The 15,272-nt window shown below is 38.2% G+C and overlaps 2 protein-coding genes across 3 annotated transcripts in view; both read right to left on the bottom strand.

The window, feature by feature from the left end:
- Positions 1–1,611: 1,611 nt before the first annotated feature.
- Positions 1,612–15,272, bottom strand: part of DIO2 (iodothyronine deiodinase 2) — a 97,237-nt gene continuing 83,576 nt past the window's right edge. For both annotated transcript variants that reach the window (XM_088167435.1, XM_014869830.2), the window contains one exon: positions 1,612–6,653. In XM_088167435.1, coding sequence (XP_088023561.1) covers positions 6,036–6,653 — 618 coding nt within the window. In that variant the 3' untranslated portion in view covers positions 1,612–6,035. The remainder of the gene's footprint in view (positions 6,654–15,272) is intronic.
- The window catches only part of CEP128 (centrosomal protein 128), a 209,145-nt gene continuing 200,437 nt past the window's right edge, over positions 6,565–15,272 (bottom strand). The window contains exon 26 of the mRNA XM_088167434.1: positions 6,565–6,653. The gene's annotated coding sequence lies outside the window, so the exon portion shown is untranslated. The remainder of the gene's footprint in view (positions 6,654–15,272) is intronic.

A 15,272-nucleotide genomic window follows, 5' to 3' on the forward strand; every position in this document is an offset into this window, starting at 1 on the left:
TCCCCTCCTATTACCTGCACACCTAACCAATACCTAAGTTACAGTAACTTTTCTATGGAAAACAAAAATACACATATGGAAAATATGGGAAATACTGACTTTAAAAGAGCATTTTCCCTGCCTGCTACTTCTTTAATTGTATATAACAGGCACTTAGAGACAACTAAAACTTTTGATATATTCATATGTTTCATATACATGACCTAAATTGTATTATCCTTTTCTAGTCAAATGACATAACAAGACCTACAAATCCTTAGGCCTTAAGGATTTGAACAGGATGCCCATTCAATGTGTTTCCATTTCACATTAGCCCTCTAAGACACATTTAAGCTCGTTGATTCACTAACATGAACATTAGAAGCACACAGGCAAATACACTGAGTTTTCTCAGCTGTAATCAATGTTTCTAACCAAAATTTAGGTCCTTTGTTTGAAGACTCTTTGCGAAAGGTTTATTATGCCTCAGAAATTCTGCTAGAAAGTAAGATTTTGAGCAGTAGTCAATCATCTTGAGATAAAGTTCCATAGAGAATCTATTTTCTTGTTTGTTTGTTTGTTTGTTTGTTTCTACCATGGACATCATATATTCCAGAAAAAAAAACCAAAACACTCTTAAAAATATTTAGGAGTATCCAGTGTCTAATTTTTGTTAACAAGTTATTTATTAATGTTTATATTTTCTAATAAAACTGTTATTTCATCACATCTGCCTTCACCTGATTTACACAGCTGGGAAATAGGAAGCAAGACCTGAATAAAAATACCTGAAGGGCATTTTTATTTCTTCCAGAGTACAGAGTAGCTCCTTATTGCAACAAATGATATAATGGTCATAATCACTAACAACCAGACTACAGGAAAATTCTCACAATTTCAGTAATTTTGGGGGTTACTTTTGTGATGTGAACTAGATAATCTAGAGAGAGTTATTTATTTGATTGTTTCAAGGGCTATAAAGTATACTGCAATGAACATCTCTGTTTGGGGAACTAGATGAAATAACCTTATTTGTGGTCTTCCTTTTGATTTATTTTGTTCTTTCTCACCTATATTCACAAGCAGTTTTTAGATGCAGGGTCCTATAAAATTTATTGTAACAAAAGATGACAAAGAAGAGGGAATTTCTAAAATACAATTAAATCACAAGGTGTTTGTTTAAAAAGCTGCTGCACATTTTTCATATGATTTTTTTTCCTGTAGCAGCTATTCAGCTGTAATTCCAACTTTATTTTTGATCTTTTGACTGGACATTGAAATGGGAGTGGCATTTATAGCTGGTGCATTCATAACCAATTTGCCCAGGTTTCATGTGCTGTATACAGCTTGGCATGCTTTCTTCTAGAACTTTTTTTTTTTGAACAGTGCAACTCTGTGCAGACTTAACTACTGTCCTTGTAGCTCTCTGTTTTCCCTCCCCTTTACCTTTCTCAAAAGTTGAGAGTAATCAGATAGTAAATTAGTTCCACCACTTATAAAGGACTTTGCTTGTATTACTTAAGATCTAGTCAGGGTGGCATAGGGTTTTGTATTAAATATAGTTCTAAGTTTCCTTGGTCAAATGTCAAGATTCCACTGTGTATTAGCAATCAGAATAAAACACAAAAGAGGTAAATTTTCCTTTATCATTTATTATAATACCAGAAAAACAAATCTAGAAAGCACATTTCATGGAGCACCATATTGTAACAAAATTTTGCTGGCTCTCCTGCAGTGTATTTTTGTCATTTAAACAATGACACACACATAGTACACACAGGCACCTACACCACGGCGATGTAATGAACAGACCCAGAGACAGCTCTTTCAAACACAGACACACGAAGGTGCACAGAGGAGTGCCAGTGTGAGGGCATCTGAACGCTAACTGAGTTAATCACTCTTTTGTTAGCGACCTTCATAAGCACACAAGCCTCCCCTGCCTCACCCCAATCTCTCTTCACTGAAGACTCCAAGCTGGGCCCAGCTGATGATGGATTTGTTACAGACGTGGTGGCGAGTTGCACAAAACTGGCCAATATTCCCTACCTGACACCTCCTATTGCTTTGGTTATAGTACTGAATGAAAGCCTTAAAAACTCTTAAATCTATACTCCACATCACAGAAAAGCCACTTTCACACATGCAGAAACATAACTTCCCTCTGCACACACCTGGATGCATAGCACAAATACCTTTTTGAGAAGTGTTGTAGGTTTGCCCACCAAGATCACCCTCCTAAAAATCACTGCATTTTGTTTCTCAAAGTGTTCAGACAGTTGTTCAACAACATATTTAGTAATAGATTTTCTTATTTTTAATAGATGGGGCATGTTTTCGTGCTGCCTTAAATTTATGTCATTGTCTACACAAGAGCAAAATGCTATAGTTTCTCATCTGCACAAAATGTTTTACATTCCTTTTATACAGTGCTAAATACAGATGCTAAGCACAGAAAGTATAGAATTATAGCCCAGAATAGCTTTTTATGTTGCTCAAAATGAAAAATACTGTAAGTTTCCCATACTAATGTTGAGACAGAGTATTGGGGTCTCTATTATATACAGCAGCCTTCAAGAATGTGTTCAGGCACCTCTTTTGTGAGCTGTTGCTCAACATGTATGTCACACTGGAGCACCTCAAGCAATAGGATATAGTGCCCTGACACAGTGAGAATGACACAGAAGCAAATACAGTCTCACAGCAGACTAGACAAGGCTAGCAAGGTAGTAAAATCGATATCTAGTAAAGAAGAAAGCCCTGCTTTCTAACCAGAAGTTTTCTGAAGGAACCCAAGGTTCTGCAAAATGTATTTCTGTCTTGGTAATCAGTGAGGCTGGAATATCTTTAAATTTTGGGCAGGACAGTCATACATGTTGCCAAGAAAGAAATGAAGTTATTGTGTATTTTTATTTGTGGAAAATCAATGTGTTTTTCCCATTTACAGGAGCCAATTTTATAATTCCTGTATACTTTGTGATGAAGAGGCATCTATGAATTACAAAGCAAAATAACAAAATTCAAAAGGAGAGAATGGACTTGAAAAATAATTGTAACTTTAGATATGCAAATGGGTATTAACAAACTGAATTACTAATTCCAGCTCTTTCCTCTGAACTAAAGATATGTTTCAACAGCTGTGTTAAACATTTGGCTAGCATTTCCCATATAAACAGTTCAGACTTCAACAGTATAATGAGGAAAAGAAGAAAAGACTTACTGGTTTAAGTTTTACAAAGGCTATGGAGTCACTATGGATTAAAAATTTTTCAGATGACTGAAGAATAGAATATAATAAGGAAAAGATGCTGTGCTGGGTATATCAGTACAGATTTTCACTTGGATTAATGTCTACATCTTTACTCACCTGAGTAAAAGGAAAGTATAGTAAAAACATAAGAGATTCAGAGACAAGAAAAGAGTATGAACCAGTATAAGAATATGAGTTATTGTTTGTCTTAAACACACAAAAGGTATGCAAATTTCTATTTAGATTACATAATGACCAACATACAGAAGAAAAATTGGGATCGCTTATGCTTAGTGGTTTAGCATATATAACAGCAAGAGATGAGAATGACATTGAAAAGCAGCTGATTTAAATATGAAAGAAAAATTCTGTTTTCATTTGGTTTTCTTTGAACTTAAATGGGATTTTTTTTTATTTTAGTAATCCCCACCTCACAAAATATTTATATCTCAAAACCCAGAATCAGCCTCCCATGAGGGATGAGACATCAACAATCACTTTAGATGAGGCAAAAGTAGTACGGGCTGAAGCTAATAAAAGTTCTGTATGTTAAAAATTATTGCACCTTCCCCTGAAGCATCTGATACAGTCAGAGGTAGGACACTGGATTAAATAAACCATGTAGTCTGGTTATGTTACTGTTTCTATGATAATAGGTTTTAAAAATTCAGTTATATATCCCAGTTAGTCATGAAGATCTGCAACGATCTTCCACATTGAGCAATGATTTACAGTAACGTTAATGAATGGTAGGACAGGATAATTATTACTAGTGGTCTTAGACACCATTTATATGTGCATGCATATGTATACCCATACATTAAAATGTATTATATACATATGGATGCATATATAAATGCACACATAGAGAGACACAGACCTTCTGAGAAGTGGGGTTCGCTAGGAGATCTGAGGACCACTCTTCACACCCTTCTCCAATGCACATTACCAACTGTGTAAGTGCATGTGTGTCTATGTTTAACAGTGTGTGGAGGAAAATGTGAGAAGAATGGGAAGCATGAACCTGAGTACAGGAGAAATTACCCATGTTACTGTCATTATTTCAGATCTGTGCTTGAAAACACATTTCCAAATTCCTCCTACATTGGCTAAGTTGACCAACAGCCAAGCTAGAGGAAATGCACGCTAATAATGGGCATTGTGAAAATTGAAACACTTAGTATTTTCTATTCTTTCCTATGTCAGTATCAACACATCATATTCCTGATGATGGGCAGGATGACAAAGTAAAGAACTAATTTGATTTTTGCCACTTACTCTATCTGTTTCATTTTTCTGCCAAAGATGAGAAAAAACTTGGATAGTCCATCTCCATATGGGTTTTCATTTGTCAGCTCTAACAGGTTAGCTCATTGTAAATCTGCCTTTTCATCAGACTTGATTAAATAATTTTAGTTTTTGAAATACCTTAACTTAATGTGTACTCTAAGTTCACAGTAGCTCTTTAAACATAACAATCCATTCCTCATATTCATTCATATGAAAATTCTGCCACCTTTTACACTCACATTAATTCAAACTATTCGTCCTCCCTGTTTCTCTTCTGGGAAGGTTTTCAAGAACATGAGCAAAACAGACTATCGGCTCATCCAGTAGCAGAACTGCAGCTAATCAATTCTAAGGCTGCAAATGACTTAACTTTCAGATTAACATAGCTATAAACTAGGTTCAGATATCTAAGACAGTGAAAGTCACCATGACTACATTTAACAGGATAAATGACAGGATAGTTTTCCATTTCAATGAGGTAAAATTGTGCATAAGTTCCCCCATCCCCAAAATACAAGGTAATGCAAGGTAATTATCTCACATTTAAAAAAAAAAAAAAAAAAAGTTGGCGTTTTTTAAAAACTAAAAGTGAAATTACCTTTAAGCTATTGCTAGACAGAAAGAGATGAAAGTGGGTAAAGAAACAGAGATGAGAACCAGAGAACGTCGATAAATGTGTGTTGTCAGCTCTCAGAACCAAGGGTTTGGTTGGCATCAGCTGAGTTTTGTCTCATGATGCATGCTCTAGATGGTTCTCAATGTTGTGTTATAATTAGTCCAGGTATTTCAGTTTTCAAATGGTAATGGGCTTATTTGATCACCATTGTCTTTTTGGTCCAACTCCATAGAACTTAACACCTTTCTCAGCAGGCACAGGCCTGCACACTGGATACAAACATTTAAGGTAGCATTACATAGTTAATATACTGTGCAGAGGTGTCCACAGAGAGAACAAATACCAGCAGACAAAGGTTCATCTTGCTCTGAGCAGCCAGTCTGCCTGTGCCATGCATCGCATGTGGTTCCTGAAGTCTCTGAACAATGTTTTCTACCAAGAGAGGAAAATCACCACACACTGCACTGCCATTGGTATGCAAAGTAATTGCAAACCCCCTGCTCCTCCCAGGTTCCTTGCATTGGCCACAGGGGCATAAAGAAGTGTTTCTGATGAAATGTATAGCATTGCCTTTCCCTGGAATGCCTTCCAAGCAGAAACACATTCTCTGCCTCACCCCAGGACTGGGGCTTCTGGGAAACAGGTCTTATCTAACCACCCTACCTGCTTGACAGCAGCACCTTTTTGGAGAAGCCTGTTCACCTCTTCTGTCCCATAGCAAGAGCAGGAGTGGGATTTTTTTCCCTTGACAATGTTTCTGTGGAGCTAGATTTTTGTTTTGTTTTCTTTTCCTAGTTAACATTCACTTGACATTGTTATCAAATGTGTTCTCCTGCAATCAGCTGAAAGATTTTATTCAAACTAGCATATGTTTTCGGTTTTTTTCCCTTTTGCATCACCTTAAAGGGATACATCTGTTGACATAACTCCTGTGAAGAATGGATTTCATCTTTTGCTGAAGTTTTGTTCCAGCCAAAGCCGGACCTCTTGAAGGTTGTAGAAAAAGGGGCCTTTGCCCCCCAGATAGGCAATTTTTTGTCTCTGCACAATGCATACTCGCTCAAATGAAACTCCATAGGCCACATTGGCATTGTTGTCCATGCAGTCAGCCACCACTTGGCACTGAGGTGGCAAGGAGAAGTGCTCTAGGAGCTGGTGAGCAGCTGCACATCTCTCTTCCTGGCTTCTGTGTTTCTTAACTTCGAATGAAGAGGGAGAGATTCCAGGCGCAGCCCAGCCATCCGATGGGTGAGCTTCATCGATGTAGACCAACAGAAAGTCAGCCACACCAGAGAACTCCTCCACCAGCTTGCTGAAGGCTGACAGCTGGCTTGTGAACGGTGGTCAGGTAGCTGAGCCAAAGTTGACCACCAGTGGCCGCTCTGAGTTGGCAAAATCCAGAAGGTGGCATTTGGTTCCACACTTGCCACCAACATTCTTCCAGCTGCCACTGCTGCCATCACTGCCCTTGGCTATGTGGATTACACTGGAGTTTGGGGCTTCTCCTCCCAGTTTGACCTGATGGCAGAACAAATTAAAACATAGCAAGTTAGTGTGACTTGTTTGTGCAGTATCCTTATGACTACTCTTTTCAAATAGTCACCTGTTCAGAGTACACCTAATGACTCACGTGGGGACAGAGCAAATCATCAAAAGCAGCAGCTTCAAAAGAGTCATCTTGTCCACCTGTAATCACAGTTCAGGAAAACGTGGCATTTCTGACAAATATGCTACTTCATTGATGTTAGAAAATAAGAGGTCTGTCCTCTCCACTACATACTTGGTCCTGTCCTTCCTTTCATATTTGGAGGTTTGTATTTGCTCTGACTACTTTAAATTTCTTTCAGTTTTCCTCTGTGACACATAGGGCTTTTTCCACTGGCATTTTCCATGAGGTCTCCTCACTCGGTTCACACCATCCTTGAAGCTTGCTATTCAAAACTTCAACAGTGTTTTCACGAATTTTAAGTATAATCAGACAATTACTTTGTGTAATGAAGTAGCTGACAGACTACACCTGTTTATATATTCCAGTGGTTTGCTTTTTATGAGACACCATGACTGTTTTGGAAAAACAGTAGCTTGTTGATTAGGGATTAGCTAGTAAGGCATTGTAAAGCTTAGGTCCCTTTTCAGCCCACAACTATTTTTCCAATTCTCAAAATTTCAATTTTCAAGCGTTTTTTCCAATTCTCAAAACTCATTCTGCATTATATTCTTTACCTTCACAACACACAGTGTCTCTCAATTTTGAGAGATTTGCAGATTTGTACATTTTCTTCCATTCTGCAGTCCAAGAATGAAAATACTCAAGAGTACCAAACACAAGAGATCTCTGCAGATGCCCACTTAAAATATACACTGTTTTGACAGAGAATCATCCAAGATTGTGCCCTCTAAAATTTCTTTTAACCCCTTTGAAGTAATTTCATCAGTGACTGGGTGACACGTTTCCTTCTACTGCAATGTTTCTTTACAAGATGACTGGGGGGAAAAACAGTGGGAAAAGGGGAAAGTTTATGTCATGGCTGAAGTATGATGAGGCGAAAATTAACTGTTCTCAGATCTAACTCAGACCCAACAGGCCATGGTGGAATCGCCATTTTGCCTGACCATTTCTGTTTGCATGTCTATAGAAAAAAAAGACAGAATAAAAGGAACTCACAGGAGGGAATGCCAGAATAAGGTGGAGCCTGCAGAGGGCTCCAAGATCCTTAGCTGATAACTACTATAGAACCACAAAACGCTATTGCATAATGCAATTAATTTTTAATGAGCTCTGCCAAAGCAATTCCTATCTCTGCCTTTAACATCAACCTCTAGTAGAGCAATGCAATTATCCTTTTGTATTTTCCTGACTCTTTCTATCTTTATTCCTTGACTATCTGATCATGTTCCAAATTGTTGCTTTGAAGGAAACAGCAGGGTCAAATTCTGAAGTCTTTTACATTTTATGTATTTCTTTCTGAAGCTACATTGCAATAAAGTCTATAGAAGTTAACACTACGTGAGAACCATATAAAAACTGAATAAATAACGGGGTTTTGGTGCACTTCTATTTTACAATGCATTATAGGGTATCAGATGCAATATAGGAGTCAGATGCAGTAAGAAGCTGAGTGAACAGATGAATACTGAACTCATGCAGTCACTGCTGAACATAGATCCAAAGGCAAGTAGATTGCTGATACTGGATCCTCCATTTCTCCCCCAGAAACCTGACTATCTTGAACAAAACTGCAGTTATTCATGACTGCATTATTTCATCAGAATAGAAGCAAGAGTCTAATCAAAGAAAAGTTTGTAAGTCACAGCCATTAATGCTTCCAGACTTCACAGCTATATGAGAATGCCTTATAGCGTGTTGGCAAATGATTATGAGCATTATTTTGACTCTTTTCAGTAGGGCAAATTGAAACACAATCATGTCACCATTCTCACTCAGAGATCAGCAAGGAAGAGAAACACAGGAAGAAAGATGACCTGAGACCCACAAATCTCACCAGGCCAAGTATGCAGTGATCATGCCACTGGAAGCAGAGGATATGCAGCTGCACCACAGTCGAGAGAAACAATGATGCTCTGGGAAAGCAAAGCCTCTTTTGCCCCCGTCCCTGAAAACCTACATCTGTAGCGTTGTTATCTGCTAGAGCACTGGTAGCAGTTTTAAAAAAGGCTCATGCTTTGCCTCTGAAAGCAAGATGCTTGAAACAGCTGAATTTAGGACCTGATGTGAGTGTGCTGTCCACTGAACTCAAAGAAAGAAAATAACTATATCCCAGTTTTTGAGAAGAAATTATGCGTCTGGACAGGCAGGCTCAGAGACTCAGGCTTTTGCATTTAAGAAGTAGCATTAAGCATCTTACAGCATTTAAGGCCACCTACACCTTAGCAAGTAGTCTTCTGTTCAGCTCTTGATCATCTCCCTCTGCCATTCTGTGATGTAAGATAGGTAAAGCAGGAGTAAGGTAAAGGGCTGCATTTGAACAAAGAAATAAACAGGTCAAGATCATGTGGCATCCGTATAATCGCCCTGAGAGCTGCATTCAATCCAGAAGCCAACTAGACAATTCAGCAATTTGTGATAAATTGGTGACTACCAAAAAAAAGGAGATCTCAAGAAGCACAACACATGTGTATCTGCACGAACATTAGAGACCTCTTTTCCTACAAAGTTTAACTGTTCCTGAACTATCATACATGATTTTTCAGAGCTTGCTTGCTAAAAATGTTCCTTTTGGGCAAAGCCTAACATGTAAGAATTTGTGCTTCACCCAACCTCCTGGATGAATAATGGACCTCAGTATTTAAGAGTGTGTGCTCATTCAGTCAAAGAAAAGAAGTAATGACATTTAATTTATCTTGCAAATCACAATTAAACAACACATTTTGAATTTCTTATATTTGCTCTCACTCTTCAAAGGAGAAGAAAAATAAAGGTAGGAGAAGCACCTGTAAGTCAGGAATGAACAGAGCTGCTTAGGACCAAAGAAACATCTGAGCAGCTGTTTCTACTTACTCCTCAGGATTTATTTTAACAAAACTATCATAATAGAAATTATCTAGCCACCACTCTTGAACTGGGAAACCAGTTTGTTTCTTGATCGTTTTAAGCAGAAAGAGAGGCTATATATCATAAGCGTCTCATTACAAATTCCTCGCTCAGGTCTACCAAACCCTTTTGATTTCCTAGGCCAGTTTGCAAACCCTCAAAAAACAGAATAATAAAACAAGAGACATCAAGGAATGCCCTTCAAGTCCTATTTAACATTGATACCAAAGACGACAATGTATTTTCTGTTCTTCAACAATGCCAGTTTGCATTCTGTCTCTCATTATGGATTATAAAAATTATGGATTATAAAAATAGATGGAGTTAGGAAACAAAGTACAAAGAAGCCTTTATCCATCTGTACAGCTATATATCACCTTACAGCAGCTTCTGTTCATTTCCCATAGCCATGAAGGAAGTCTCATGGCCGCAGGTTACCTATCATTTCAATTTTTGTTTCTAGGAGTGCTTGTGTTGGGTTTTTCCCCCTTAATGAGACATCCTTGCCAAGCAGGCATTCACGAGGCATTTTCTGCTCTTGTAGAGAAGTAATTAGGTCGGTGCCTTGTTCCATGCCAGTGTCAGGCACTCCAAAAAGCAGCCCTGCCCAGTCGTTAATGCTTAAACATAAGCAGCAGCGGCAGATACACTAATTGGTCTTGATGAAGCACTGACATTCCCAAGGGACTGTTTATTTCACCAGACCCTGAACCGATTGACACAGGATGACAATATCATCCTTGCTGATCATCTGCATTGTCGGCCTTGGCCATCTTTGTTGTTATTTATTGAAAGAAAAAATAGCTCTTGGAAAAGAAAATCAACGCAATGAGAAAACAAACAAAAACACTCATGTATTCAGCCAAACTGCTTTTGAAATCTTACACAAAGGCAGGCAAGATGTAGATTCTGAGAAACAAACCAGCAGAATTCCCCTCACACGCAATCCAGCATTTCCATAATCACGTACTTTTGTACGTGAATATTTTGGCCGTTTGGTGCCAGCCTTGTGAATGAGGTAGAAGCTGAGCAGCACGCAGGCATCCCCTCCCACACAGCCTGCGTGGGACACGCAAGGCAGCCCAAGCAAATCTGCCAGCCAGCCCAGCCATCAGCAGGGGCAGGCAGCAGCACCAAAGCGCTGACTCGCACCATTGGGGAGAATTTTGTGTTTGCCTGACAGCCTGCAAGCAGAGAGAAAAGGGAACAAGATTGCTGATGCTTTAGCACACAGCCTGCAAAATGAAGGAGACTTAGAAGCAGGAGAGAAAGCCCTATTCATAAACTGCAGGCTAGAAATAGCACATACTGCTAAGTTTGTAGTGCATTTTCCACAAGGACTAGGTAAAGCCCCACGGACAAAACATTGTCTCCTCATTTACCTGGTTTTTTTGCCTGTTTTGCTTTTATCAACTTCAGCATAGCCTTCCTGGGATCCTGTGCACTGGAATACAGCTTTAATTCCCTGCATCAGGAATTTTCACACAATTTGGCAGACTCATCAGGTTGTGTCAACCCCCTAAAAAAATAGTTGCTTCCAGACAATTAACAGTTTATGATATTAGTCATCTGAATACGGACATGTTGTGTTTGGGACAGGAGTGCAGTGATTGGTAATGAAGTAAATCCTGCAGACTTGAGCATTTTTTTGAATTCTCTGCTTTGATTTGATCCCATTTAGCTAGGTAAAGCTTCATCCGTATCATAATTTGACTCTGGCTGTCAAATTTTACAAACTATTATTTTTGTTTTCTTTATTTCATGGCCCAGAGCTGTGCAGTTGACAAAAATCACAGAAGACCCTTGTCTGGAGTGGAGTAAGGGTGCAGAAGTTCTTCATTTGTCTTGGGAAGGTGGCAAGTTGAATTACTCAAATTGGAGAGCAGAGACTAGAAATGGCTCAGGCTTTACCAGAGTCATTTATTTAGGATCATTTATTTAGATATGTAGAGCTGCTGAAGGGAAGGGGGAGACAAACAAACCGGGCACAGTCCAGATAAAAATAACTAGTCAAATGCTGCTCTCTCCATTTAAAAGCCACCAGTCCCACAAATGAGTATGCATGGCACAAGGAAAGCATAAAGGAGCTCTTTGCCTTGCACTCTTACAGTTAATTTTAGTTCCTGTGATTGGGGAGCCAAGAGCAAGCTTCTTAAGGGCTTTATGTTTCCCTCAAGTTGTGAGCATGGCCTATAACACTGTGGCCACTGGGATCTTCCTACGCGTGACAGAGACTTTCCCCAGATTTTGTTACTCAGCACACGAAGTGAATTTGATATTAATTTGGATGATGATCTTTTACTTCTTTTTTTACTCTGCTTTATGAGTATGAATACACAGTGGTGGTTTGGACAGAGAACCGTGTGTGATCCTCTTCCTAAATAGTGCCCTTAGCTAATTTTTGTGTCTATCACAGCAAAAGGGGGTTTTTACAAGGCTTTGACAACAAGGCAGGTACTCCTTGTCAGTCTTTCACACGTAAGGGTGAAAATGGAAAAGTGTAAAGAGGCGTGGAAGAAATTAATTTAGATCTGGAAATGAAATTTAATGAGCGCCCATAGGATGTCGGATAAAAGTCTTCGTATTCCTCTTCCTAATCTTTGTCTGTTTTGAATGTTTGAACTTTACTTTCCATGGGACCAACTGCCTGCTCCTCTTGTTGGGACACTGCCCTGGCCTAGGTTGATCCTCTGACACAACTACAACAAACATGATTATATTAATAATAATGAGAAAGTTTTAATAATAATTACATTGTCAAGACCAAATCCTGTTGAATTTATGTTCCAAACTTTGCAGGAGAAGTTTTAATAGTGGTTTGGTTAGTTTTGTTTTTCTCACTTCTTTCAAGATTGTTTTAATTTGCAAATGTCAATGAAAACAGTTCTGCTAAAGTTGAACATTGTAAAACCAATAAAATATTTTTAATACAACACGTCTAGTTCTAAACCCCGATATTACGCTAAACCCCCAGACTTTCTTCCACAAATTCCCTTTATCACTGTCAAATTCCTTACCTTGCCAGACTAAATACAAATAGTAAGTATGAAGGTTGTGTCTTTGTTTCAACCTTTAAAAATTTTCTCCAAAAAGCAAAGAGTTTCTGGACTGCCAAAGTGAAGGTAGAGGACCATGCTTTTCCAGTACTTTCACTTATATCTTTGTGATAATGTTGTGCAGCATTTAACATGTAAGGTTTGGGACTGTTTTGCTTTGCATGCTGATTTATTTTAGATGATCTACCTACCAGGCAGGAAAAAGCAGCCAAAGGTAATTTAACTGCCTGCCTGAAAACCCAGGAAAATCTCACTGGGTGTTTACTGAACAACTCTACTTGCTGCTACATCCAGAGCTGGGTCTACGCCATGAGCCTGGGATCCTGTGCCAGCCATTCCCCTGAGCTGGGACCGTCATGCCAGAGCTTGCTGCTGGCCCATTCTAAAGACAGTAAAAAGCTGTACAAGTACACACACACCCACCACCATCCATCACTTGAGATACCTGCACCCCTCTGAGGCCCATGACGCACAGGCACACACGTCTCTGTGTGTGCACATGTGCATGCTGACCCACACGTACATCACAGCATTCCTAAATATGGGGATGCTGCAGGGACAGGCCATTAAGGGCTCCCCTGTAGCTACCCTACACTGAGGTGGAGAAGAGAGAAATTTCCTCAAGGATAACATTAAAGCTTTCTACTTGAGACCATGAATGATAGCTCTGCCTTGCTGAAACAGAGAGCTCATATCTGGCACTGGAAGAGCTCCCAGCACAAGGCCTCATCACTGGGCATCTCTAATGGGTACAGCCATTTTTAACCTATTTTAAAAGCATTTTAAGATAACAATTTCTCACCTTTGGTATCTTAGAAAACAGATTCATCTCATTACTAAATAAAACATAGAGCATAAAGCATTATAAGGCAAAAAAAGCCTTTTAAAATTTTTTTTCAAAATTTCTCCAGCTTTTTCTTGGATTTTTTGCAGATGTGTGATACATTCAGTATACATGCTTTAAGCTAAAACTCACTGGCATTTGTAGAAATGGCCTATGCAAATCATGGTTTTACTAACATCCTGCCAAAAAGTCTTTTCTCTCTCATCAATAGCTGTGACTGCATTCATACCTGTATGTATGTGTACATACACACATATGTATGTCTATACATGCACAGAGAAATGAGAGGGACTGACTCCTGGAAATACATGCTTACATGTGTGTACTTTTGCTTTTTTATACATATATGTATGTATATATATGACAAAGAGGTACATATCAATCTTTATACAGGCAAACATATAAAATTGTAAATACCTACACACACATACATATATAAAAATAATATTTAAAACACTTGCATTCTTTCAATTACAGAAAGTTAATCTAACGTGACTACTAGCTCTATTTCTCTCTGCTATGATGATAAGTTTGGTCCTAAAGACTCCCTTGTAATGTAAGACACACTTGCCTCTTGGAAAATAATAAGGAGGATGGTCTGTAAATCACAAAGCTGGTGCAGTGTAGACAATACCAACACTGAGTCTGACAGATATTGAACTCAGAGCTAAGGAAGTAAAAAGAAATATATTATTCATTACTAAAATTTACATTAAAAATCAAAATAAACAAAAAAGCAATTATTTTGATTCCAGTAGGATTTTAAAATGTGGAGAAAACCAGTCATATAAAATTTTCCAATTAAAAAAACCACTGAATATACTCTACATACAATACAACAAACTTTGCATTGTTTCCCCACTGATGATGTTAAAATCTTCAACTCCTGCTAGGTAACCTTGCCTATGAAATAATTGCCTTCACCAAAAAATCATGTACAATAACACTTAATAACAACAAAAAGCAGAAAAAAGTTGAAATTTGGATGAGATATCAATAAGGTTTTCTAGACAATGAGAGAGCAAATCAGAATAGCTTGTTTGAAATATACTCTAACAATTCCAATATCATATCTTGTACACACTAGCCTTGAAAAAAAAATCAATTCTGGGACAATGCATGCTTTTGAGGCAAAGGTCTTTTCTTGTAATAAATTTACTTTAATACAGAATGTAGTATCTTCCCACAGCATTTTTCTGGAAGAGCTTCCCACAAATTTTTCTTTGAATAGGAATTTTACATCAAGTAAAAGTAATTTTGTGAAAATATTATGAAATGTACTCAGGAAGAATTCTGTGTGAGTGACACAAAACACAGTAAAACCAAGCACAGTTACTTCTTTGATCCAGTCTTCTGCTAACTGGCAGTCTGGCTCTGGTTATCTCAGACATCTGCAGTTCTGTTATTCTACATGAAAAATTGTGATTTTCTCATAAATACTGCTCAGTGGGATGAGTTTAAGTACTTTTTTGAGTAATTTGCTAATACCTGGCTTCAGCTGGCAAATTGGAGCAACAAGCAATCATGGTTATCAGCTACATTTTGCCATGCTGTATAGTGTCCTGATTCCAGAACATTTTAATTTCTCACTTATTGTCTCAGAGTAAGATATCACAACAGGGTAATTCTAATCAGGATTTATAAAAGGGTGACTTAAGGAAAAATTTGCTTTGTAGGACATTCTT

Source organism: Sturnus vulgaris, chromosome 6 (assembly GCF_052056855.1).
Source record: "Sturnus vulgaris isolate bStuVul1 chromosome 6, bStuVul1.hap1, whole genome shotgun sequence".
Taxonomy (NCBI): Eukaryota; Metazoa; Chordata; class Aves; order Passeriformes; family Sturnidae; genus Sturnus; species Sturnus vulgaris.